This window comes from Phacochoerus africanus, chromosome 3, assembly GCF_016906955.1.
Source record: "Phacochoerus africanus isolate WHEZ1 chromosome 3, ROS_Pafr_v1, whole genome shotgun sequence".
NCBI classification, from domain to species: domain Eukaryota; kingdom Metazoa; phylum Chordata; class Mammalia; order Artiodactyla; family Suidae; genus Phacochoerus; species Phacochoerus africanus.
In genome coordinates, this window is record NC_062546.1 from 1806214 (window position 1) to 1833367 (window position 27154).

The 27154-nt window shown below is 59.6% G+C and overlaps 1 protein-coding gene across 1 annotated transcript in view; it reads right to left on the reverse strand.

The window, feature by feature from the left end:
* The window catches only part of CDH4 (cadherin 4), a 491209-nt gene that overhangs the window by 126681 nt on the left and 337374 nt on the right, over positions 1-27154 (reverse strand). The window contains exon 3 of the mRNA XM_047770730.1: positions 11438-11664. Coding sequence (XP_047626686.1) covers positions 11438-11664 — 227 coding nt within the window. The remainder of the gene's footprint in view (positions 1-11437; positions 11665-27154) is intronic.

Below are 27154 nucleotides of genomic sequence, written 5' to 3' on the forward strand. Positions count from 1 at the left end.
TGGCTTCTCTCATTTTGGGTCTTGACTTGGATGCTGCCTTCTTGACCTCTGTCCCCTCCCAGCCCCGCCCCCAGCCCCCTGCAGGCACCCCACCCTGGTCCACCCCAGAGCTGCAGCTGTGGGGTCACCTCTGACGCCCCCTCGCCGGAGACTGCCCAGCAGCGCCCCTGCGCTGAGAACGCTGGAAAGTGTCCAGCGGGGACAGGCAAGCCCTCAGGCTTCACCCGCCCAGTGACCAAGGCAGCGACTTGGGGCCCGTCTGGCTCGCGGGGCCCAGAGCCTCCGAGCACGGCCCTGCTCGCGTCCACCCGCAGTCATGCTCCTTGGCCGACAGGGACCACACAGACCGCGGTCTGAGCAGCCCCTTCCTCTCCCGGCCTCTCAATCCCCTCGCCCCCCCACTTGGCCATGGGAGGCTTCAGCAGGGCCCCCGTGGACCTCACTTCCTCGTCCCCGTCAGGTCTCCGTGCGGCGGTGCCCAGGGCAGTGCCCCACGGGGACAGGCCAGGGAGTGTGGCCAGTGACTTGTGGCGCTTTGGACCTGTGGGACCGGGCACAGGGAAGGGCTGACCCCGACACCCGTGTGTGGACCATCTGCAGCCTGAAACATCCCCGAGCTGGGCCTCCCGCCGACCGGCCCAAGGGTAACTCTCCAGAGGCGGCACCTGCCATCAGCCAGAGATGGTGCCTACACGCCAGCCAAGAGTTAAAAGCTGCAGCTGACTGCGGCACCCTGCTCTGCACTGGGATCTAATCCCGCCACCCCTCGGGTCCTGGTTTCCGCCACGGACTCTGGAAAGGCATGGCCTCCTTTCAGCAGTTTGTGCGGGTCTTTGCGGGGGGGGAGCAAACACACGTGTCTCGCGACCCGCCGGGGGGTCAGGTCTGGGCCTGAAGCTGCCCGTGTGGGTGGCGCTGTGGGGACTTGCAGGTCGCTCGTTAACGCAGCGACGCCGTCTTGGGCAAACGGGCGCCTGGACCACCGTCCGCGCTCGCGGCCCCGCTGCTGCTGTTTCTCGGTCACACTCAGGGCATCTTGTAAAAAGCAGAAAGAACAGCCTTCCTACTTTCTGGATGCACGTGCTTGTACTCAGGCTCCGTCTTATGACCTCCGGGGCTTCCTCAAGGCGACAGGAAAGCCCCGGGCCCCTCTGGCTGTAGCTCGAGTTTGCAGCGTCGGAGTTTGGGCGCGGGCATCGCCCTCGGGGGCTCACAGAAGGCGGGGGCGCGGGGACGCAGGGCGGTGAGGGGGCCACTCTTGCCTCAGGGGCATCGCGGGGACAGCAGGAGTCGCTTCTCAGCCAAGCCCTCCCCGCCTCACCGTCCCGTAGTCAACCCGAGAGCCCACCACACCGACACGGGGGCAGATGGCAGGGATGGGGTGACAGACCACGGGGCTTAAAGACTCTTGGTAAGACTTGGCCTCCCCCAACCGGAGACCTGAGTGGCAGTGAGGACAGGAGGGGCCTGGGCACCGGGCCCAGCTCTGGACTCACACCCCACCCTGGGGGCCACACGGGTCCATCTGCACACTCCCGGCCGCCGGTGTCCAGCTCAGCTGGAAGGTGCTGGCCACACCCCGGGGGCTGAGTGTTCTGGGGCCACCGAGTCAAAGCACCACAGACCTGGGTGTGTCAGTTCGAGAGGTGGTGGCCGTGCGGGAGGACCTGTCCCCGGCCTCCCCCAGACCCTGGCGGGGGCAGCCTTCCTTGTCCTTCGGCTTAGGAGCACCGCCTCACCCTGTCTCCACCTGCACCCCGTGTTCTGCGGGAGCGCGTCTGTGTTCAAATCCCCTTCCTCTAATAGGCTGGAGTAGGCCCGCCCCAAGCACCTCCCCTGAACTAGGCACACCTGGGAACCCACCCGGTCCGTGGCAAGGACTTCAGCACAGGGCCTTTAGGGGGAAGAGTTCGGCCCATCTGCCCAGGGGAAGGTGGCGCTTGGCCTCGGGCCTGGTCTGACCGTGGGGTACGTCTGGCTGGGCTGATCTTTCATAGACGCTGACGCACTGTTAGACCCAGTATGGGTTTTGTAAACAACAGTTTGGTTGTTTTTTTGTGCAAACTATACCCACAGGTCCTACTGACACTTGCAAGTGCACCCGCAGCCAGTCAGGTGACAACACGCAAGAAACCTCATCTGCAGTATTTACTGTTAGGCGGGAAGGCGGCTGATCCCACAGGGCCGTGCGGCGCTCCCTTGGGAAAGATGTGACCTCATTTGCATTTTCTAATTGAATTGCTATCAGCTTTCCTGCAAGGCTGCACACACAAAAGTTCCCCCAGATTCCAGCCCTGCCTGTGTTACCCACAACAAGACCGCTTTAAACCGTCGCTAAGAGAGGAAAGGAGAAGGGGAGAAGCTGCCAAATGTTTATGGTTCACGTAACTGTGAAGCTGTTGCTGTGCTGGCTCCGCACGGAGTCGCCGGAGTAGCGGACAAGGGAGGCTGCGCGTGAAGGAGTGGCGGTGCCAGAGACGGGGTTCACGGAACCGGGAAATTAGGGGCCCCTCGAGCCCGTCCTCCAGGGATTTGCTTCTAGGCTGCTTTCAGGAAGAGCTTCTGGGGACTTTCAGCGCTGCAAGCGTCTCCTTTGAAGGAGGACTTCTGTGTTTCTAGAACCTCTGCCAACGGAGCTGCCGCTCGCAGAGGGCCCATCTGAGTCACCCCCTCCAAACCCAGCCAGGAAGTCCTGTGCACGCATTTTTTTTTTTTTGGTCTTTTTGCTATTTCTTTGGGCCGCTCCCGCGGCATATGGAGGTTCCCAGGCTAGGGGTCGAATCGGAGCTGTAGGCACTGGCCTACACCAGAGCCACAGCAACGCGGGATCTGAGCCGCGTCTGCAACCTACACCACAGCTCACGGCAACGCCGGATCCTTAACCCACTGAGCAAGGCCAGGGATCGAACCCGAAACCTCATGGTTCCTAGTCGGATTCGTTAACCACCGCACCACAACGGGAACTCCCTCTGCACGCATTTAAAAAATGTTTTAAGGTTGTGGATTATGAACAATGCGGCGAAGTTCCTGAAACCTCAGTGAGCAGATACAGAACAAATACAAAACAAACACCTGCCTTGGCCCTCGCATGCCCTCATGTCCCCCAGCCTCCCAGGCCCCCTGGACCTCTAGCCGCTGCACACACACGCCACGTTTTACGGGGTGCCCCCTCCTGCCCTGTGCCCCCTCCTGCCCGTGCACCTTCCTGCCCTGCGCACCTTCCTGCCCTGTGTCCCCTCCTGCCCGTGCACCTTCCTGCCTTTGCAGCCTCCATAGGTGTCTGTGAGCTTCACTCTTCCTGTTGCTCTGTTCCCTTTTGCTGCTACATAGAATTTCACTCTACGGATCCTCCACCGCGTACACATCCAACCTGATGTTGACAAGCATTTGGGTTCTTTTCAGATTTGTCAAGTTCTGGGGCAGAATGAATGCACACACATTTCTGCTGAGCGTACCTAAGACCAGCAGCACATAACAAAAACTCCTCATTTGCTCTCTGCTCTGCATTCCTAACACAAAGCTCTCCCAGCCTTCATCCTCTCTGAAATGATCAGGTGGGAGCAGCATCTTACGCAGAGCCCTAAATCTCTGGGATTTCCCTGCATCTTCTGTCTAATGAGGTGACTCTGGGTGGGCTCTGGAGGGGGCAGGTCACCAGAGACACTAAACCCTGATGAGAGGCTTGGAGCCATCAGCCCCCACGCCCCCTGATCCCCTGGGGACTGGAGATGTGAGTTCATCGATCATGCTGGCGGGATGAAACCCCATAAAATCCCCAAACCCTGCGGTGTGGAGCGCTTCTGGGCTGGTGAACAGGTCCATGTGCCGGGAGGGTGGCACCCCCCTCCACGGGGCAGAGACCCTCCGCAGCTCTTTGTCGGCACAGTCATGAATAACCAGGACGGGCCAGTGAGTGTTGCCGAGTTCTGTAAGCCGTGGTAGCAAGTCTCCGACGCCGGGTGGGACCCCGGGCACCAAGCTGAGTGGAAGCCGGTAACCTGGAGACCACGCCCGTGTGGGGGGCTGAGGTCTGAAGCGGGTGACCTGGTGGGACGGACCCCTGCCCTGTGGGGTCTGTGCTGACTCCGGGTGGGGCGTGGCAGCCGCTGGTGTCCACGGAAAGCCGGAGAACCGGCTCGGGGGGAACCTTCAGCTCTGGCGTCAGATGTGTGAGGAGAGGACGTGTTCCTTTTAACCGGGCAAACGTACCTTCACCTTTGCACAGACGCCAGTCGTTACTAGAGCGACGGCACCACTCTGCACCCCACCCGGGCACGGGAACCCCGGCCGCTCCGCTTCTCACCAGGATTTGGCAGCGTCGGTCTTGCGGAGGCACTGGCCACTCGGGCAGGTTTTGGGCTTTGATGTGCGAAGCCCGGCTGAGCGGGACGCGTGCTCACACGGAGGCACCGCTGGGCGCTTCTCTGTGGCGGCCAGCCTGCTTTTCGTCCGGTCGTCTGTCTGTACGGGGTGGTTTGGGGCTCGCTGTGTACGGCGGACACGCCTCCCTGTGGTCAGCAACTGCCACAAGCGTCCTCGCTCTGCTCGGGCGTATCATCCACTTTCTCAAGCACGAGCTCCGAGAGCGGCAGCCCTTGGTTTTAGCCGAGCCCAGCCCCGCCCCTTTCCCGGGCCCTGCGCTTCACGGGCACGCGTGGAAGCGGTCCCCAGGGTCCCGCTCTCTGTTTTCCTTCGTCTGGCTGCTCTGTCCTGCACGTTCAGATCTGCAGCCCACCTGGAATGGATTCTGGGGGTGGCGTGGGACAGGGGGTCGTGTGACTTTTCCCTTAAGGGCTCCCCACTGGCCCAGCATCGCTCATTGGAGACCAGGTCCTCCCGCCACTACGCTACCCAGGCCTGGCACACCTCCTGTACCAGGGTCGGAGGTTAAATATTTTCGGCACTCCAGGCCAAGAAGCAAGACCAAAGATATTAACATGGGTCCTTACACGACCATTACAAGCACAGGAGCCACCCTTAGCTTGCAGCTGCCACAGGCAGGTGGCAGGTCAGACGTGACTTGCAGGCTGCAGGTTGCTGGCCTCTGTCACCCAGAGCCACTCATAAAGAATCAGGTGTTGCCACCACGTGCGTCTGACAAGGTTCATCAAGTTGTATTTGTGAAGTGGGTGACGTTTGTTGTATAAAAATCCAGGCTTCCTGAAGATGACTTTTTACAACCTTAACCATTTTGCTCGGGCTTGTTATTCTGTTCCATGTGCTTTGCTTTCCAGCAGCCCCCGTTAGTGCCTGCAGTTCAGTGGTTCTCAGGAGGGGCAAGTCTGCCCCTGGGGAGCACTTGGCAATGACTGGACGCATGCGGGGGTGGAGGCCGAGGAGGCTGTTGAGCACCTGTCTGCACAGGACGCCCCGCGAGGGAGAACCATCGGCCCAAATGCCAGCAGCGGTGCTCAGGAACCTGCTGGGGTTTGAGGTTCTGAAACACCAGCCCCCCATCTTTGTGCTGTTCCAGGCTATTCTTTTTATTCTTTTTTTTTTTATTATTATTTTTTGGCTGCACCTGCAGCATGCAGAGTTCCTGGGCCAGGGACTGAACTCACACCACAGCAGCAACCTGAGCCACTGCAGTGACAATGCGAGGTCCTTAACCTGCTGAGCCATCAGGGAACTCCTAGGCCATTCCTGGCCCTCTGCATTTCCTTTAAAAATCTCCAGTCAGCTCGCAACCCTTCTACAGGCAAGTGAAGAAACAAATATGCTGGGATTTTGTTGGGGTTGTGCTGACTCTGTAGAAACCTTTGGGCAGAACCGGCAGCATCACAATATTGAAGCTCTTAAGTTATGAGCAGGGCACGTCCCTCTATTTTTAAAGAGCTTCTATAATAGTTCTCAGCATACGTAAGGGTCTTGTAAAGTGTTAGGTTTATAACTAGTGACAGAATCATTTGAAATGCTATTGAAATTGGTATCTGGTTCCAGTTTCGTTTTCTCACTATTTATTTCCGGTCCGTAGAGGTGCGACTGCTCTCACATCCAACACCCTTGCGAATGTCGTTCATGAAAGCCAGTGCGTCGTCTACGTATTATTTTGGATTTCCTGTATTTTGAATTTATTTTTTCCTCGTTAATTTTTTCTTTTCTTTCCTTTCCTTTTGCTTTTTAGGGCCACACCAGCAGCACATGGAAGTTCCCAGGCCGGGGGTCGAATCGGAGCTAGAGCTGCCGGTCTGCGCCATAGCCGCAGCCACACCAGATCCAAGCTGAGTCTGCGGCTTACATCCCAGCTCACAGCAACACCGGATCCTTAACCCACTGAGCGAGGCCAGGGATCGGACCCGCGTCCTCACTGGATATAGTTGGATTCGTTACCACTGAGCCACAGAGGGAACTCCCACTCCAAGCTCTCTCTTGCCCGACCTCATTGGCTGACAGCTCTGGCGTGTGACGTGCGTGTCCTCGGCCTGCTTCTGAGGTCAAGGGAGGCTTTGAGTGTTTCAGTAGCAGACGATGCTTGTGGGATGAAGAATGGTCCCTTCTTTTCCTAATTTGCTGAATATTTTTATCCTCAATAAAAGTTATACCTCTCGGTCGTGATTTAGACGATCACGCGATGTTTATCCTTTATTCTGTGTTGGATTCCTTGGGTTAACGTTCCAGTGTTAAACCGAAGCCCGCGTTCTTGGAACAGACGCATGTGGGCACAATTTATCCCAGGTAAACACGGCTGGATTCGGGTGTGTAACCTTTTGCTTTGGATTTCTTCCCGTTTATTTACGAGTGGACTGGCCTGTAACCACCTTCTCTCTCACTCGTCGTTTCAAGGTTCTTGCTGGTTCTGGACGCGGCTCTTGGCCAGCTTTGGGCAAAGTTCTTGCTGGTTCCAACGTGGTGCCCATTTGGTTGGAGAAGGAGCCCTCTTGTGAGTTTTGACTCCTGGCTCAGGCGCAACTTACCAGCGGAGCCGTCAAGGTGGGGCATTTTTTTGCGATAAAAATTCGAATTGCGTTTTTGTTATCAATAATGACAGAGTTCAGATTCCCTTTCACGTAAGTTTCGGTAAACCGTACATTCCAGAACGTTATCCGTTTCACACGTGTTGTTCCTGGTGTGTGTGGTACACTCACCATCCTGTGGCCTTTCTGATGCCTCCCCGACTGGTCACGGCGTCCTCTCTTTACTCCCGACGGGACCTGTTCGCAGGGTTTTTCTTAGTCGGCTGTTTAGCAAAGAGCCAACTTTGCCTTGTTGATTCACTTTTTATCTATTTCCTTATTTTCTCCTTTCAGTTTAATTATTTCCTTTTTCAACTCTGTGTCTCATTTCCTCTTCCTTTTATGGTTTTGGAGTAATATTAAGATCGCTGACTTTCTGTCTTCTTTATCTTCCGATACACGCATCTAAGGCAAACATTTCCATCTGGCGTGACTTTAGCAACGTCCCACTGGCTTTGTTAATCAGTTTAGAACCTTCTCTAATTTCTTTTTTTGCTTTCTTTCCCCTCCCTCCTTCCTTCCTTCCCTTTAGGGCCGCACCCACAACATCTGGAGGTTCCCAGGCTAGGGGTTGAATGAGAGCTATAGCTGCCAGCCTACGCCACAGTCACTGCAACGCCACATCTGGGCAGAATCTGCAACCTACCCCACAGCTCACGGCAACGCTAGTTCCTTAACCCACTGAGCGAGGCCAGGGGTTGAAACCGAATCCTCATGGGTACTAGTTGGGTTTGTTACTGCTGAGCCACGACGGGAACTCCAATATCCCCTAATTTTCATGTGATTTCTTTTCTACTGAAGGGTTAATGAGAAGGCATTTACCTAACTTCCAAATCTATGGGGATTTTTCGGTTAATTTTCTTTGTTACTGATATCTAGCTGAATTGCTCTGAGGTAACGACACAAACTGTTTTGATTCTAGACTTTTGATTTGAAGTCTCCGCCTGTGACTAATTTCCATAAACGCTCTGAGTACACGCGAAAATCACCAGTTCTCAGCAGAGGTTGTTCTCTGTGTTTGAGAAATGCCTCACTAAGGCCAAATTCCTTTTTCTTTTTTTGGCTGCACCCACAGCATGCGGAAGTTCCTGGGCCAGGGATGGAACTGCACTACAGCAGTGGCCAGAGCCACGGCAGTGACGACACTTGATCCTTAACCTGCTGAGCCACCAGGGAGCTCCCGAGAGTCCTTTGTTCTGTGCTCCCGACCTTCTGTTCCCTCCCTGACAGTTTGTCTGCTTGTTTTATTATTTACTCAGAGATGTTTGTTAAAACTTACCATTGATTGCACACTTGTTTATTTTTTTCCTTTTAGTTCTATCGATTTTTGCTTAAATATTCTGAAGTCATATCATCACCAAGTGCACGCAAATTTGATTCTTACATTAACAGAGCCCCCGCCTGCTTCTTTTGATTAGTATTTGCGTGGTACCCCTTCTCATGCTTCTGCTTCAACTTTTCTTTCTTTCTTTCTTTTTTTTTTTGTCTTTTTGCTATTTCTTTGGGCCGCTCCCACGGCATATGGAGGTTCCCAGGCTAGGGGTCAAATCGGAGCTGGAGCCACTGGCCTACGCCAGAGCCACAGCAACACGGGATCTGAGCCGCGTCTGCAACCTACACCACAGCTCACGGCAACGCCGGGTCATTAACCCACTGAGCAAGGCCAGGGACCGAACCCGCAACCTCATGGTTCCTAGTCGGATTGGTTAACCACTGCGCCACGACGGGAACTCCCTCAACTTTTCTTTATTCTTACACTTTTTACATGTATCTTTTGTAAGCTGCATATAGTTAGATTTTTAAAAATATAATCTGTCAATTTGGTTTTCTTTTTTAAAGAGAAGATTTATTACAAGAGGAGATCTACTTTCATTTATTATAGTTAATAATATCGTCGTTAACTGCTCTCAAATTCAACATGCACACATAGATATACCCTCTATTCGTTAGCCCAGTTTTCTCTCCCTGCCCACTTTGGATGGATAGGCTTTATTCTTCTCTTTTCCATCTATTATGTTAGAGCTTAATCTTATAACTCTTTTTTTGTTCAAGAAAGAAGGTTTGTTTGAAAGTTCATATTCATTACTGAGGAAAAGGACAAATTATACTATTTAAGGCTTCCTTAAAAATATTGCCTGATTTTAAGGTTAGAAGAGGTGAAATATTTAAACAAATATGTCTAGGAGTTCCCGTTGTGGCTCAGTGGTAAGGAACCTGACTAGTATCCACAAGGATGTGGTTTGATCCCTGGCCTCACCCAGTGGGTTCAGGATCTGGCGTTGCCGTGAGCTGTGGTGTACAGGTCACAGATGTGGCTCGGATCTGGTATGGCTGCAGCTGTGGTGTAGGCTGGCAGTTACAGCTCTGATTTGACCCCTAGCCTGGGAAACTCCATAAGCCGCAGATGCAGCCATAAAAAGCCAAAAAAGCCAGAAAAAAGATTCATTAGAGTGTGTTGTACGCGTCTAGAGCTCACAGAGCCTCACTCACTCTCTAGACATCCCTGGGAAGGGGTGCAGGCGGCACTGCTGCTGCCTCCTCCGCAACAGCAGCTCAGAGGAGCACCAGCCAGTAGGCGGAGAAGACCTGACGCAAACTGACCGTCCAGGGCAGCCAGGCTCCGGCATGATGCCGTTGCTTTTCGCTCTTTTCCAGAACCTCAATTCTTCCGTGCAGCCAAGAGGCCGCAGTCACACCACTCAGCTCCCCCCCCCGCCCCCGCCCCCGCCCCGGGGAAGTGGGGACAGGGAGGGCGCCCTGGAGCTGTGAGGATCCATGCGGACACAGTTAGGGCAGGTCGAGGTGGGGTCCTACCAGGTCAGGCAGGGCTCTTTGGTTTGAAGAAAGAGGAAGCAGGGAGCCTTCGGCGACGAGGGCGACGGGAAACGAGGGAGGCCTGGGCCCGGGGCTGCCGAGACTCTGCCCGGTGCCCATGTGGCCAAGTTCCCGGTGCGCAGGGTGGAACGCACGGGCACCCCAAGGAAGCTCTGAGCCTGGGACGGGGGTCCGTGCGCCCTTCCTGCAGATCGGGTGCTTCCCCGGCCAGCCTGCGCTGGGGTTGGAGGTGCGCGCTCGCTGGGGCTGAGGGCAACCTTCTCGGAGGATCCGGGGATTAACCGCATTGGAAATCGCTTTGTTAACACGCCTGACAGAGGCCTCATTACATTTTAATCAGTGCCCTTTATCTGAGGCCATCCACGGGCTTTAGGGAGCCCCGCTTTTGCCCACAGGGTGCAGTTTCTGCATCGCAGTCAGGGATGGGAGCCCTCCCACTGCTGTCCAGGCCCGGCCGCCTGCAGGGAGGGCCCCCGGGGCAACGCTGCGCTCTCCCCAGGGCCTGCCTTGGACTGATCACACAGCCATCTGACTCGGGGTCTTCAACACCCCAAGGTGAGGCTCGTGACCCGGGGAACCGCCGTTAGAAGGGCGTTTTCCCGCCCGGCTCAGCCTCTCACCAGGGCTCTCGAGATGCCCTCCCAGCAGGCTCAGCTCGTGACCCCAGGGGAGGCCCCGCACGGTCACTGCCTTCTCTTTCTGTGTCTTTCGCGCACGCATGGCATGTGCCAGGTCCCGGGCCAGGGGTTGAAGCCGCACCTCAGCTGTGACCTGAGCCGCAGCAGGGACAGCGCCAGACCCTTAACCCGACGTGCCACAGGAGGAACTCCTGCTTTCTCTTTTCCAGCCTGAACCCCCTCTGGGTCACTTGACAGCAAGACAAATGGAACACAGTCCCTGCTTTTTCAAAACGGGTTCCTTGGAACCCCTGCCTTGCAAGATGTCCCATGAGGAGGGTTCCTTGGTCACCAGGTTTGGGGAAAGTTGCAGACCATCTCCCGCTGAGGTTCACGGAGCACTCTAGTTGTGTGAGGTTCTGGGCAAATCTACAGAAAGGGAGCTGGTCAACTCGGTGTAACCCTCTCCTTCCCACAGGCCCTCTCCCGAGGGAAGGCCCACGACCGGAGTCGGGTCCTGGCTTCCTGGGGGGTCAGGGATCTTCCAGGGTCAAGACAGGTGAATTCACCCCTCCTGTCCTACGAGCACTGGCCCCAAGGCCGTGTTAGAGACGAGGCCGAAGGGGGGACCCGAGGCCGGGCGACCCCGAGGCCGGGCGACGCCGGCTGGTGTGTGTACACGTGATCGTGCTCCGAGCCTCTGTCTGTCTCTCTCTGAATAGGTCTCACACCAGCCGCTCTGTCGTCTCGTGCCCCCAGGCCTTGGGAGCCCCCAGGGCTGATGGGCTACAGGAGGGAGGTGCCCAGCCAGAAACGGAGCCGTGTGGCCCTTGTTCCAAGTACTGACTGTCCAGGTGGTGACAGCGTGCACTGCTGAGCGGGGGTGGCGCTGGCCTGGGGGGCAGCCCTGCCCAGGGAGGTGGGGGGGTCGGGGTCCTCCCCGGCGGCACGGCTCCCGAAGGTGTCAGCTCTGCTCTGGGACGGGAAGGAGGAAGTACATTCACCGAGCCCCCGCGTGCGGTCACACCTTACCTTGTGTCCGGAGTGCGCGGACGAGGTCTGGGCCACCAGCAGGCGCACCACGGCGTCCCATCGCTCGGCCGTCTGGCGGTCCCACGCGGTCACAGTGAAGGCCACCTGCTCCGAGGGGATCTGCAGCTCCCGGGTGGCGAAGACGGTCCCGTCGGCCTCGACTTTGAAGTCCAGGCTGTTGGTCTCATATTGCGTCCCCTTGGTCCCCAGGCAGCTGCTGAACTTGACTGCAAGAGGAGGGGAGAAGAGGGTGAGGGGCGGCCGGATGGGCTGGCGGGCAGGCGGCGCCCGTTCACAGCGGCGGGTCCGAGGTCTCTAAGGCGCTTCGACAAACTGGTGATTAACTGACTTTCCCACCGTCACGTAGTGGGTTTTACCTCCACCCCAGGCCCCGAGATGAGCCGAGGCCTTGGAAACAGGAACAGCCCCCAAAGCGACAGGTGCTCTTTCACCGTGTTGGGAACACGCGACTTGTGGTTACTGTTCCCTTTGGGTTCAACCCTCATCCGAGCCACGCGAGACGGGGGTGGGGGGTTAGTTTCTGCCCTCGGCCAGTGCCCTCGTGGCCGTGGGGCAGCCAGGGGCTTTCTGGGTGCGCCGGCAGCTGGAAGTCAGGTGGACGTCTGCTGACACCGCGAGTTGCCAGCCCCTCCTAAGGGCTCCGTAACCCCCTGCGGAAAAGGACAGCGCGGAAGCGGCGCCTTTGCTGGGATCACATCAGCGCCTTTGTTATCCGAGGGCTTCTGCAGCGGCCACCTAATGCCGTGGTAAATCAGGAGGCACCAACAGCCAGTGTCACCCTCTGCCGATAAAAACGACGGTAAAGTTACCGAGGGTTTACAGAAATGTGGGTATCTCAGCAATTACGGTGGGGGGATTGGTTTCTTAAGCAATGCCACTGTCACAGCTTACATGATTTAATTACTATTTCTTCCAGACACTGAAAAAAGCTCCTCGCCCTTACGTGTGATCACGTTTCCCCTGCGGGTTCACCTTTTCTCGCTGGCTGCCTCGCGATACGAACTAACACGAATGCTCCCGCGTCTCCAGCACTTCCCTGCGACTTCGCCCCGGTTCCCGGCACCTCCACTTAGCGGTTTAATGTAAAAGGCTTTAAGTGAGAGGAAGACAGGCATTTCCACGTGGGCCGGGACTTCATGGAAGGGTGAGGGAACGTGAGGGAATTATCACATTTTTCTCAATGACAGGAAAGTTCCAAAGTGCTTTTTGTGTGTGTGTGTGTGTGTCTTTTTAGGGCCGCACCCACAGCAGAGGGAGGCTCCCAGGCCAGGGGTTGAATCAGAACTGCAGCCGCCGGTCTACACCACAGCCACAGCCACACGGGATCCGAGCCGTGTCTGCGACCTACACCACAGCTCATGGCAACACGGGATCCTTAACCCACTGAGCGAGGCCAGGGGTCGAATCTGCGTCCTCATGGATGCCGGTCAGATTTGTTTCCGCTGAGCCACAAGGGGAACTCCCCAAACTGCTGTCAGAGTACTGTTCACCCCAAGGGTAAACAGATTAAAATCAGCAACGCACTGAGGGGTCAATCATTTCTGACGCCCAGTTGTCACTGAAAAGACAAAAATGACAGTTCTGTGACTGCTGGGAGATTAGAGCAAAGTGCATCAATAAGCCCTTTGTTCTCTGAAAGCCAGCTTCTTCTAATGACGCTAGTGGGACTGGACAGCGTGGAGGGCCTGGGTCTCTTCAGGATTAGGTGACGGTGCAGTTGCAGTTTGAACAAAAAGGGCACAGAGCACCTGAGGGGAGCCCTGAGCTGCTGTCAGAAAACAAGTCAGGGCGCAGTGGAAACGAATCCGACTGGGAACCGTGAGGCTGTGGGTTCGATCCCTGGCCTCGCTCAGTGGGTTAAAGATCTGGCGTTGGTGTGAGCTGTGGTGCAGGTCGCAGACGCGGCTCGGATCCCGCGTTGCTGTGGTGTGGATCAGCAGCTGCAGCTGCGATTGGACCCTTAGCCTGGGAACCTCCATATGCCAGGGTACGGCCCTAAAAAGGGGGGGGAAAAAAAGAGAGAGAGAGAAAGAAAAAGAAAAAAGAAAATAAGTCAGCAGCACTGGTGCTGCCCCAGCAGGAAGGTCAGGATGGTGTCCCCACGCCCGGAGGGACGTCTCGGGGACGAACCGCCCCGTGGACGGGACGTTAGGACTGCCCCCCCGGGGTGGCTGTGATGACGAAAGGAAGGCCCTCCAGGCAGGTGCTCAGGTCTGTCCAGCCCACCTGACTGGCCCCCGCCCTCTCCCTCCCCAAGGACGCATGGGGCTTTGGGACAATGCAGACTCCTGGCTTCCCTGTGGCCGAGACTTTGGCCGCTCTGCTCAACCCAACGGGGCGGTTTCATCATCGCGCCTGAGGTTCCGAGCCCTCGTCAGTGAGTGGCAGGAGCTGGAACTGGGCCATGGGAATTTGGGGGGCGTCCCGAACGCTCACACTGCTGGGGAGGCTGCTTTCCAGAGGAGGGAGCTCAGGTTGGCACCTTCCTGTGGGCTCGGCTGACGGCGTCTTTCCAGGGCAAAGGTCAGCACGGGTTTCTCCCGAGACACCAGGGGCCTTCACGGCACCGTAGCTTGGAACGAGTGAACTCTGGTGCGCGACTCTGAGGAACGATTGCTCAACCTGTCAACACTGCTCAGAAGGTCACAAACACAGCATCTTGCCATGACAACGGGAGGTGCGCACATAGGGGCGTACAGTCCTGAGAGACGACTGAGATCTCAGAGCAGGAAAGGCTCCTCTCAAGCAGAAGCCCATCGGTCTTCTCCCAGAGAACCGCCCTGAGGCACCTGCCCTCTTTGCTTTGGCCACCAGGAAACTCAGTGGTAACGCTATAGCTGGGAGCAGGCAGGGCTGAGGCATTTACCTGCCTCAGCCCCTTCCACCCAGTGTCCTTTCTTCGAGTCCTCTTGGAACCCACTTTCCTCCTCTGGCTTCCTTTTGTTTTGGGCGTCCGCCTGCATCTTCGTAGGGCACCTGTCCCCGTCCTTCTCTTTGGGCTGCTGCAAGCCCGTGAGCTCCTGCACAGGCCAGGCTGGGTGCTGTGGCCCCAGCACAAGGGTCCGAGAAGGTCCTCCACTCTTGGCCTGTGTCCAGACTGGCGCTGGACAGGATACGGGGACCGTGAGGGCAGGGCCAGCTCCCGCCCGCATCTCAGGACCTGCTGAACCAGCCCACGCTCATTGCCCCTTCTCAAGGCATCAGATCGCCCCCTTCTGTCCCCTTAATTTCTTTGTCCCTGGAATTCCTGATTTCCCTGAGTTTCTTGCCAGGACTGCCAGGCACATGAGAGCAGGGCCGCTGTTTTAAACAAATATGAAAAGACAGATGGAATCCTGAGAGAAATTAAGTCCAATTGTTCAAACATACAGTCACGCGCCAGCAGCCCCCGCCTAAGGGTGGGGCCCAGGGGGCTGGGGAGAGGTGTGTGCCGGGTGCGAGGTGGGGAGAAGCCTGGCAGCAGCGCCTGCACAACCTTGGGGCCCCTACCCTCACCTCTTGTGGGTCCTCCATTGGGGGGGGGTGTCTCCCTTTATCCTGCTGTGACCAGCCGGCACCTGGTGACTGTCACCACTGCCCTTGTCCACGGAGGAGGGCCGGTGCTGCAGCAGCCGCAGGGTGGTGGCTGGGCTGGGGAGTGACTACGGGTGGGGTCAGGTCTCCTCTGGGGACCAGAGGGAGGTGATGACTCAACATGGAGAATGTACCAAGCGCCACTGGATTGCTGTTCACCTTACTTTAAAAAAAATCGTTCATTCTTTTCTTTTTTGGCCACCGCACAGCATAGAGAACTCCTGGGCCAGGGATCAGATCCGGATTCTTTAAGCCACTGCGCCTGGCTGGGGATCGAACCTAAATCTTGGCACGGCAGAGATGCTACCAATCCCGTTGTGCCACAGCGGGAACTCCTGCTGTGCACATGAAAATGGTGCTATTTATGGTATGTGAATTTTACCTTGAAAAGCAGTTTCCAGGGCCTCCCCGGGTCCCCGATTCCTGGCCGCTGGAAGGACAGGGAGAAGGGCCGCCTCTGCTCCCCGCCCTTGAGACCCCCCCCCCAGGCCCCCGGGTGCCCAGAGCTTCACAAAGCCTCCCTGGAAACGGCTCCGATTCCCTCCCTGCCAGGATTCCCCGGCCTCCCCTCCTCGCCGAGTGCAGGCCAAGGGGACAGGGAAGAGCTGACGCCAAGGAGAAGTGGGGGGTGTGAGAGGCGCCTGAGCTGACGCCCTAGACGCCGCCGTGCAGCTGCCCGAATGCGACCGTGCGGGCCGCGGGCCGGGCTCCACCCACCCAGAGACGGCCACGGCTTCCCGGGTCTCTAGAACTGCCCGGCCCGCCCCGCAGCTCTAGGACGTCAGGACCACCGGCGCCCCGGAAAAGACCCCTCCAGCCCCTCATTTGACTGAGAGACCGATGGAACCCGCTGGAGGATTACATTTTCTTTTCTTTTTATTTTTTGGTCTTTTGTCTTTTTAGGGCCACACCCACGGCATATGGAGGTTCCCAGGCTAGGAGTCCAATAGGAGCTGCAGCCACCGGCCTACGCCAGAGCCACAGAAACGCCAGATCTGAGCCACATCTGCAACCCACACCACGGCTCACGGCAACACGGGATCCTTAACCCACTGAGCGAGGCCAGGGATCAAACCTCATGGTTCCCAGTCGGATGCGCTTCCGCTGCGCCACCAACGGGAAGGCCAGGATTCGACTTCAGAACGTGCGCATCAATTCCAGTCACTCCACACACCCTCACTGAGCCCCTGCGATGGGCGGGGCCGAGTCGCTCAGTTGCCAGCGTTCGTTCCCCAGGGAGGCCTGGGCACCAGTATCGAGTCAGACCCACGCCCAGATGCCAAGGTGCAGCGAGCCTGGGCATCTGCAGCGTTTGAAGCTGGCGCCCACCTCAGGGAAAACACTCCCTTTCAAGTGCTGGAAGCGGGGGCGCAGAGTCCTGGCTCGGGCCAGTTCTGAAACTCAAAGAACACGGCGATGCGACCCTCCGTGTGGGCAGCACCGTAATTGGGCCCTTGGCTAAACAGCAGAGATCTGCTTCTTTCCTTTTTGCAGGATAGCGTGAACCGCTTTCTTAGCAAATCCTTCTCTCCCCCGCGCCCACCTTGCGGGCTCGCGGCAGACAGGTGCAGCCACGCTTATCTGCAGCTTCTGCCTGGCTGCTGGGCGCCCACGAAGGGAAGGAAGCAGCCCCCTCCCCCATCAGGAGGGTATACGCGAAACCCTCTCTTCTTGCTGTTTTTAATTGCCTGCTCCATGAGACGAGGGAGGGTGACAGTGTGCTGGGGACAGGACTGAGTGACACGCGGGCCCACCTCCCCATCGGCAGCAGCCTGCTGACATTTACGGGGCAGTGGACCGTGTCTCCCTGAGTCTGCCTGCTGGAGACTCCCACTGTGGTTAAGAAACACCCCCTTTTACTGCTTTTCTTGTTAGCTGAGTTGAGAAAGATCAAATGAGCCAGAGGGAGCTCGTAGCTGGCGGCGGCGGGGGGGGGGTGCTGAGGAAGAAAGAGTCCACCCCCAGAGCCTGCCTCCTCCGCCTCCTCCTCCTTCCAGCCAGCGCCCCACACTCCTGGCGTCTCCGTGTTCCAGGCAGCGTGCAGGTGCTGGGAGGAGGTCAGAGGGCTCGGGGACAGCTCATGCTTTAGGTCAAGGTCAAGGTAGGAGAGGAGGCCTTGCGAGGGGGCCCTGGAGGGGGTCCCTCTGTGCAGGGCCCCGGTGGGGACGCCTGTTTTCCCTTGATTCTCGGAGGCGGGACCTGTCCCCTGGAGGGGACCTGGACGTTAGGGAGGAGCCCATGGCACGAGGTGATGCCTGCCCTCCGCAGATGTAGCTGAAGCCCAGGGGAGAAGGGTCAGGTGGCCACCGAGAGCCCACCTCCCTGCCCCGACCTCCACTGCTCCACTGACGGGCACGCGGTCGGAGAGGGGTGTCTGCCGGGCCGTGTGGCCCCAAAGCCGATGCCCTCTAGGTGCCCCTCTAGGAGGGGACTCCCCTGCTGTTCTCACCCTCACATCCCCAAGCTCACTTGCACCCTGACTGCCCCCATAGCTCAGCCCCAAGCACTCCAGGCGCTAAGCCTTGGCGCCCAAGCACCCCGCGTCACCCTCCACCCTGCACGCGCCTCCGCCGAGGGGCCTTCCCGGCTTGACCTCGCTGCTGATCCCTCTCTTCCCAGAGCTTTGTTCACTCCAGGGGTCACCAAGGGCGGTGTGACGGGGAACTGTCTGCCCCTTCACGTGGACACTGTTCAAAGAGCCGGAGCCTGTGGTCACAGAGGCAGACGGACGGTGGGCGGGTTGTACCGTCCTGGGCCTGGCGTGGTGGTCCAGCCGGAGCGACCCCCTGGGGAGGGGCTCTTCGCAGCCCCCAGGTTGCTGTGCTCTCCGAGCCAACATCTCCTGCCCTGCCCGCCAGGCTGGCCCCGGGCAGTCAGCCTGAGCGGGGCCACCGGCGGGTCCTTTGGTGTGCCTGGACCTGGGAGGCGCTGTCAGGGCCAGGATGGAGCCCCGACTGTGGCCGGCGGCATTTTCCTGTTTTCTCCTGCTCTTGCTTTGCTCAGCTCTGCTTCCCCAGGTGGCCTTGTTCATGGAATTTGGAAAAGCTCCATTTCCAGCAAAGTGTGGGGCACCACTGACCCTCTCCATGGGCAGGACTTGGGCTGAGCCCCAAAGGCACAAGCTGGGAGGTCGGGCACCCCTCGTGCGGCGGCTGGCACGCAAAACCCAGGAGTGGACCCACCAGCCAGTGCCTAGGACTGGCTCGCTCTGCTGCGGTGGGTGTCTTGGTGCCACGGCACGGGGCGGCTCCACTGTTGCCCCCGAGGCCTGGGAGGCCTGCCGCTCTGGGGACGTGTCCACGGGGACCAACCCTGCTGGCCCCCCAGCTGGGCTTTTAGACTTAACCTGGTGTGGGCTCAATCCCGCTGGGACCCTTCCTCCCAGGGAGGCCCCGCCTTCAGCAGAACACAGTCCGTGTCACGTGCCCTCTACCCGGGTCCCCGCAGGGCCCCGCTGAGAACCAGGGCCAGCTCCGCCTCTGCGGGAAACCTCAGACCAAGAGGGGCCCCTCCCTGCCCTCCCTTCCGGCCGCTGCCCCCTCCGGCTGGGTGGGTGCACGTCCCCTCCCTCACACACGCCCGGGTTTCCTGCGCACACACTGCACGTGCACTCTTGCCTCCAACCCAGGAAAGCCTCACCTTCGTGGGAGAAGTGGGCCTGGAGGGATCCTCTGTGGTGCGTGTCCCCACTGGGGGCCGCCTGAAGCACCCCTTGGTCCCCCTCCTCGCGGTCAGTGGCTCAGCACCCAGGCCTGTTGCACCCTGTCCTGCACCCCGCTCGCTGCCCTCCACCCATGTGCAGGGACGCCCTCCCCTGCCCAGCCCCCCAGGATGCTGGGGGCCGTCCTTCAGACCCCCAAGGCCACCGCCTTGCTCATGTGGCTCCAACCACTTGGGCCAAGTAAGCTGGGCTGGTGGACGCGGAGCCTGAGCTCCCCACTGTGAATTCCAGAACCTACTACCAGGGCCCTCTGGCACCCAGGAAATAGTAATAGGATAAACGCACACATTCCAGTTCCCTTGTAGCTCCCAAACCGATACCCAAGGAGCTCCCCATCACGGCGAGATGTGGGGGAAACGTAAACATACGCCCACGGGGGGGGGGGGGTCCCTACACGCACACCCACCCACAGGGAGGGGACCCGTCTGAAAAGGCTGCAGACTGTGCAAGTCCAACTACAAGACCTTCTGGAAAAGACGAAAGCATGGCGACAGTAGGAGCGCGGGCGGCGGGGTTGAGGATGAACAGGCAGAGCGCGGGGCTCGGGCAGTGGAACGGCGGTGCCGCCGTCACGGAGGACACATGCCCCTGTGCCCCTGTCCAAACCCACAGCGGGTCCAGCACGAGAGCGAGCCCTCGGGCAGACTGAGGGCCCTGGGGGGGGGGTGCCGTGTGGGCGCAGCTTCACCGACTTCCGCTTACCAAGGTGTCCGTAGCGGGGACGCGCGGCACGGGGAGCGCCGGGAACTCTCTGAAGCGCCTGCTCGGTTCTCCCTAAATCAGAATATCTGTTGTCACGCGGGCGTCGCCTTCCTTTAGCCACGTCTCCTCGGAGAAAACACGGCCTCAGGGGTGTTACAACCCCCCTTGCAAAGCAAAACCGAGGACCTTCCGCCCCGCGTGTGGCTGACGGTGGGGCACGAGAAAGCTGCCCGCCCCTGGTTTCCTTCTAAATGAACCGGGGCCCTGCCAACACCGGCGCTGACTCTGTGTCACCCAAGGCCATTTTCTGTCCAGGAAGCAGCAGCGGAAGCGGCCACACCATGCAGCCTGGGCTGAGTGACCTGCGTTTTCCAGGCACACCCCCATCCCCCCGATGGCCTTGATAAACCCTTGCTTCCTAGTCCTAATTTCTGGTTCTGGCACCTGCGCGCACGGGCGCTGATGGGCGCAGCAGGGCTCGTCCGTGGCGCCCTCGCCCCAGGGGGTGTCACGAGGCTTAAGTCTCCGAGGTTCTCAGCCCGCGTAAGGGGGGCGTCTCCAGGTGCCGGGCCGAATTCACAGCCCATTGTTCAGGAAAACAGAGGCGCAGGTGTCTTGGGAGATAGATTCCAGATCTGAGGCGGGTTGTGTGTGTAGACGCTCCTTGCCGAGGGGCGGTCCCAGCTCCTCAGCAGTAAATCCACCGACGTCCCATCAGACGGCGGTCCGTGGCTCTCGAGGGGGTGGCATCTTTGATGAAACCTCCTCACCCACACTCGCAGGGGAGCGAGCGCGGTGACAGCGGCGAATCCGGCTGCGGACGCCCCGGCCCTCGAGCGCATCATCCTTCTGAGCCTCACAAACCTCTCAGGGGTCCCACGAGCCCCATTTTCCAGAAGAACCGAGGCTCAGAGGGCTTCGCCAGCCCTCCTGGGGTCACAGCCAGCGGGTGGCAGAGCCAGTGCCGACAGGCTCCCGGCTTTGCCGCTCCCTGGGCCCCCAGCCCTGCGCCTTCCTCCCGGTTGTGACGTGACTCTGGGTGTCCCTGCCTTGAGGCTGCCCAGTGACACCGACCAGGCAGAGGAAGTCCCAAGCGTTTGACGTCACTCCTCCAACAGCCGCGTGACTTCTGGGCCTCTTTACTCTTCCCAGCAGCTCTGACGGCCGGGAGCTTCACGGAGAAAAGCACGCGCAGGTGTCCGTTCACAAGCAGAGGTCACGCCTACGCTGCAAGGCCCCAGGAGAAACGCAGTGCATGCGGGCCAACGGCGTGAGACTCCGCGAGGCTGGGGCGCGTCTGGCTGTGGCCTCCCACGCCTGGGGGTGGGTGGTCCGCTGACCTCGGGCTGTACCCCTCCACCACTGCTCCGGGCTCTCTGCACTGTCCCCAGGTGTGGGAGCAGCCCTGCCAACAGGTGACCGTTTCGAAGTCAGGCAAGTGCAAGGTAAGCGTCTCTCAGGCGCCCTGGTGACAGACGACAGTGACCATCACCGCGACAGCAACGGCCGCAGGTGCTTCCAGAGGGCTCGGCATCTGCCCGGCTCGGGGACGAACTCAAACCCAGACGGCACCCCGTCCACGTCTCGGGCAAGGACGGCTGTCACCTGTGTTACCGGTGAGTGCCCTGAGATAAACAGCAGGGGCGCCACCCCACGTGGGCTCTGTTCAGGACGCGTCGGGGGGCGGGGCTCCCGAGAGCACCGAGGCAATGCCACTCCCAGGTGGGCACGTCCCTGGCGGGCTTGGGGGACGCCTCGCGGGAACGGGAGGCCAGCCCGCGCCACCTGCCTCTGCACGCATTGAGTCACGAGTCCCTGCAGCCACCGCCCTCCACGCCTCTGAAAGGAGCTCAGGGAGTGGGGGCTCTGTGCTCTGGGACAACTGGGAGGACAGGTCTTCAGACGGTTAGAAATTTTCAGGAAAAGATCTCACGAGCCCAGCTCTTGCACTACCTACAAAAGCACTACAATCCTCCGTGGTGACGTCTGCTCCTGGTGACCAGCAGCGGCCTTCAGGGGACTAGCAGCGACCTTCTACAAAATGCGTGCTTTGGTTGCACGCACCTCCCCCCGCAAATGACAGCTGTATTGTGCCCCTCCCCCATCTCCTTGCAGCGGTACCTCAGAGCTCTCTGAAAAGCTGCCTCCCGGACTATCACCCTCATCTTGCCCCAAATAAAACAACCCCCAACTTTCAGGTTGTGCGTTTTTTCAGGTTGACGCTTGCCCGGGGGTCACCCATGAGCTCCTGGCTGCTCTTCTGCCTCAGTCTCCTTCGTGGTGCCCCCAGGTGCCCAGCTGCCCCAGATAAGCCTGTGGCACAGGACAGGGCGTGTCAGTAGCGCCTCCACGGCCACTTCCCTCCATGGGCATCTGCTTCACCACCTGGGGACAGGCTGCCGGTCCCTCTCGGGCTCTTAGCACATCTGCACGTGGGCCGAGGTGGTGAGGAGGCGGCCAGGGCTGACTGCAGGCTTGGGGAGCGGGCCCTGGGGCCCCTTTTCCCAGGAGAAGCAGGCCCGGCTATTTTTAGACCCACCCCCCCCCCTCCAGAGCTATCACATCAGAACTAGCTAATGACAGACATCACGCGCAGTTAAGGCCCAGGTGGAGAGACGGCTCTCTCCTGTCCCCAGAGGCCACCTCTCCCTGCCTCCCTTCCCTTGTCCTCTGCAGGTGGGGCGGGGGGTGGGGGGCGGCAGGCAGCAGGCGGCTCTGGCTGGGCCCCCAGATCTGGTCCATGGTTTTACTTCATTTCACCAGAAGGGCAAAACTGCGGGGCTGATTCTCGTGCCTGCACCCTGGGAGCGCGGGCCATCTCTGCTGCTCCCAGCGACTCAGCCGTTCGCAGCTCCCTTCTCCTCCCAGAGCCGTCACAAAGCCGCTCCAAACACCCAGGCAGGACGCGACCTTTGAGAGAGACTGGGGAAGGCTCCGCGGGCGGCTCCCCCGGACCATGGAGGGGCCGGTGGTCCCAGCAGAGTCCGGGCACCTCCAGCTCAGGGAGGTGGGATCAGCCACGGCCCCTCCCGGCACCGCAGAGGGACGGTGCTCCGGACCTGGTGAAGAAAGAAGCAGATGCCGGAACCCCTCGGGAGGTGAGGGAAGGAGGGAGGACGGGCAGAGGCGCAGGGAGCCACGTGATCCCGTGTGCACGCGCGTGCTGCCCGCACAGCCCCCCCCCGCCCCCCCGCGCCGGCGCAGACGCAGCCGCTCCCACCGTGCAAAAGAGACACAGACCACACGTCAGCTTGCTTGCACCTCAGAGAGGTGCTGAGGGAGCCTTCCCTCTGGGCCTTCACCCCAGGGGGCCATCTGTCCTGCTCTGCTTTGTGCTCAGGACGGCGGGGGCGGGGGCCCCGATGTCTCTGTCAGGATGGGCCTTGGTTTCAGGAGAAACCACCAGTATGACTCCAACACGATCCTGGGGCTGCGGTGGACAAAGGGCTCTGGAGCGGGCACCCGGGGCCACGTCCCGATTTCCCCGAGCGCACAGGTTCCGGTCACCCCGGGTCCCCAGGACGAGGCCTTCCCTGGAGTCTGGGCGGGGGCAGGGAACCCTGAACCCTGGCAGCACCCAGGCTGCTGCCGGCTGCTCTGGCTCCGACCCGAGGCCACCAGCGCTGCGAGTGGGGCACACTTGTCACCCTGGGCTGGGGACCTCTCTGTGGGTGGAGGGACAGCCTGAGATGGCACAGAGCCCCCGGCCGCCTGCGGCGGTGGTGGCGGCGGGGGCAGGTGTCCGAGGCCCCCACTCGCTGGCGCGTCTTCAGTTTCCGTTTGCTGGGGCTGAATCCAAACTCAACCCTGAACTTTACCAGCTGCTCCCTCTGCAAACACAGGCGGGGTAGCTGCCAAACGTTCTCCTAAAGTAAAGAAAAAGAACGCAGGACAGGCAAACACGCTTCCTCCCGCTCCAGCACCGGCGGCAGGCGGCCTCTCCCGGGGTCTTCCTGCGGCAGAGCTTCGTCCTGGACCCTTCTTGTCACACTTGGCTTTGAGATTTCTGGGAGCCCCTGGGACGAGGAGATCCTTGGGGTGCCTGTCAACCAAGGATGCCTCGGGGCCTCGAACAAATGCAGCCGGGCACCAGGCAGGGGCAGCTTGTTGGGGACCCCAGGGTGCAAGGTGCTGGGGAGGAGACTGAAGGAGGCAGGAGCCAATGCCACCAGGTGAAGGCACCCGGGGCCACCCTGCCCGGGGCCGCCGGGGCTCCAGGAGGCCCTGCAGGATATCACAAAGGGGAGAACGGGGCCACCCGCGGTGCCCTCCGAGCCCTTTTCAGGACCGGCCTCCCTCCAGCACACCCTGGGCTGTGGTGGTTGGGTCTTGGGGACACGTGCACCCGGCCCGTGACGCGGATCCTACCGGTGGAGGGTGGCCGCAACCTGGGCCCGGGAGGAAGGCATGCGATCCCTCCTGCAAACTGCCGTCCTCTGCCAGGGGCCGCCCCAGAGGAAGCGTGGCCCTGAGAACATGCTTGGTCGTTCCTGGTCCCAATCCTGCTTCTGCAGAGCACCGAGGACGCAGGGCACATTCCCGGTGGGCCACGACCTCCATCCGCGTTCACACTGCGACCAGCGCCGGTGTGGGGGAGGGACAGGAACACGGTCTCAGGTACGTGGCCACGTGTACACGGCACCCCTCTTGGGAATCTTCCCTAGAGACACGGGGCCTGGGAAGTCCTGAGGGGGACGTGTCGACCTGAACTGGCTAGCCAAGCCATTCCACTACCATTGGAGGAGACGCATATTGGGAACGCAAGGTGTACCCATCAGCAGAGGCTGGGTTAAGCTGCAATAACAAGCAGTTCCCAAAGCGCCTAACCTCCCGGGCAGTGGGGTGCTCTGCGCTCTGCATCGTCAGGGACACTGGCTGAGAGGGGTTTCCGCTGCTTCCCGTCGCCAAGCAAGGAGCATCTGGAGTTGGGAAACGGAGGCCCCGGCTCTTTGGTTTCCTTCTGGGCGGGTGCTCCTGCTCTTGCTCCCAGGTCACTGGCCAAAGCACCCGGCACGGCCAGCCCTGGCTGCCCCGGAGTGATGGGGACAGACCGGATCAGAGGGCGGGCGGGAGGAGCCTGTCAGCAACCCGCTAACGACAGTGGCACGTGACCCGCACAGCGCTGTTCCTGCACAGACCGGCCGCCACACCTCCACCCGTGATTTCCTGTGCACGGTAAAATGGCAATTAGATAAATGCCCAACGCGCGTCCTGCATCTGAAGAACCAGTCCTAACAGACGCCGCTGTCGTTCCGGCTCGGCCTGGAGCACGTCTGCACGTGTCCCTGCCTGCTCGGCCTGTTCTTCCTCTCCTAAGAGACCGTGAGCTTCCTGAAGTGGGGAGTGCTGCGGCTTTTCGCACCTTGAGCAGACGGGCCGTGCTCGGGCGCCCCATCTGCCGTTCAGTCCCGAAGCCAGGGAGAGAGCCTTGGCTCGGCTGGGTCCTGCCCAAAGACGTCTCTGTGGATTCCCACCCATCTAAGCTACACGGCGGCGGCTTAACCCCTGGCAGGAAAAACAGCCAGTTAATGAAGTCATTTTGGAAGCAATGGATCCTGGCCTCGCACGTCGCGGCCCGATCCCCGCACCTCCCACCACGGCCTTCCGGGGCCCCGCCCCTGGGGCTTTATGCAAATGCAGCGTTTACCCAGGGTAATTATCCCTTGTACAGTCTGACATGAACTCTGGATAAAGAATTGTTTCTTAGCATCGCAGCAAAGAGGCTCCGCCAAACGCATAAAAATTATATGACATTTTACTCCTGAGTGTAAATTAAAATTTGCAGAAAGGTCAATGAACCACGAATGATTTTTTTCAGATGATTTAGTCCGTGAGAACTGGGAAGGCTGGAGGTAGAGGGTGAGCCCCGGGCTGTCCCGCCGCCCAGCAGCCCCCGTGCTGGCCCAGACTTGATTTGTCCCCAGTGGGTCTCGATCCTGATCCTGCGGGATGCGCATTAGAAGATGGTGACAGAAGGTTCTGGGCTTGCCTCGGAAAGACCAGGCATCTCTCAGAGAACGGCAGCCTTTGGCTGCTGAAAGAGAAGGTTGTGTGCAGGGTCACTGCAGAGTCCCTACTGTGTGATCAGCACCTACTGTGTGCCCCGCCTATGGCAGATGCAAAAGAGCATGGCGTGCAGCCTCCCAAGAGCTAAGGCCTGGGAGCCCGTGGGATGAGCTGTGTGACCTTGAACCATTCACTAAACCTCTCTGATCTTCACGTTTGACCTAGCACAATCACCCCCAGACCATGAGGTACAACCCTGTAGCCCACAGTCAGATTTATGGACTCATAGCAACAAGGGAGATGTGGAGATAACAGCCTCTGCCTCGAAGGGATTTTGCCATAATTCAATGAGGAGATGCCCAGCACAAGCCCGGCGCCACCGCGCCCGGAGGCGGGAGGAGGCTGGTGAAGGCTCTCGGGGCAGCCCGCCCCCCCCCCCCCCCCCCCGCCCAGGTGTGCTCGCTGCTCCCGGCCTCCTCTGCTGTGATCAGGCAAAGCAGGAAGACGAAAGGAGGAGACAGCGGCCTTTACAGCAGGATGCAGCGCTTACAAGCTCTGCAGCACGCATGCGCCCCTCTCGCCCCTTGCTTCCTCTGAGCAGAGGTGACCGGCTTCCTCACCAGCCTCGGCTTTATCTCCGCAGTCAGGGCTGCAAAGTGTATCTTAATGTAAAAAACAATTATGAGTGAACCGCAAACTCCCAGGAATCATCCACTCTTCAGACAGAAAGAACAAAGGCACAGAGGAAGGCACGACGCCCCTCTTGTGCTACAATTTTACCGCGATGTCCACAGGCCCTCGGGGACGGGGCTGCCGACTGTCCCGCTGTTTCTCCGGGGCAGGGGCACCGCCCCGGGTGGCTTTGGAGGTGAGAGCCCCGTCTCCTACAGCCCGGCGCCTTCTGCCTTCTGAACTGGAGAGGCTTTGTGATTTAAAGCAGCAATTACATGGAGGCACGAGATAAAGACGCGGAGAAATCCTCTCTCCTTGGTTGGGAGGGGAGGCAGCAAACGAAGGTGAATGTGTTGCTGAAATATTTCCGCAGTTATTTCATGCAACCCGTCTGCAATATCCCTAATGTTTTTGCACATTACGTGCTCTTCCGGGGGAGCAACAGCTTATGTTTTGAAAGCAAGGAGGAAAAACGAACAGGCCGCCCCGGCTGACTGCAGCGAGGCCCCAGCCGAGCTGTTCCTTCACATTCAGGCACCGGCGAGGGCTGCAGCCTTCTCCTCATCAGAGATGGACAAGCCTCTGCCAGGCCTGGAGCGCACCGGAGCTCCCCGCAGGTGACACTGAGGACGCGGCCGGATTCAGACCCTGGTTTCGCCCCTCCAACAGGACGGCCTCCTTTACGTCCCGTGTCACCCCAGGGAGGGCCACGCACAGCTCGGAACTTGGGGTTCCCCTGGGGCCGGGCCCAGACGAGCTGTGTGAGCCCACAGGGGTGGAAACGCGGCAGGTGAAGGCCGACCTCCGTGGGCACCGCAGCCTCCATGGCCGGGCTGTGCGTGGACCCAACACTGAATGTCTGGACGGGGCGGAGGCGGGGGAGGTTGCATGGCGCTGGGCCCCCCGCTTTTGTTTGGATTAACGCCAGTGTTCTACTGAGGTCCCGGCTCATCTGGTGACACCTGTGCAGGTAACACAGGGGCGCTTCGACCCCGAGGGTGAGGGTCACCTGCAGCCCAGGA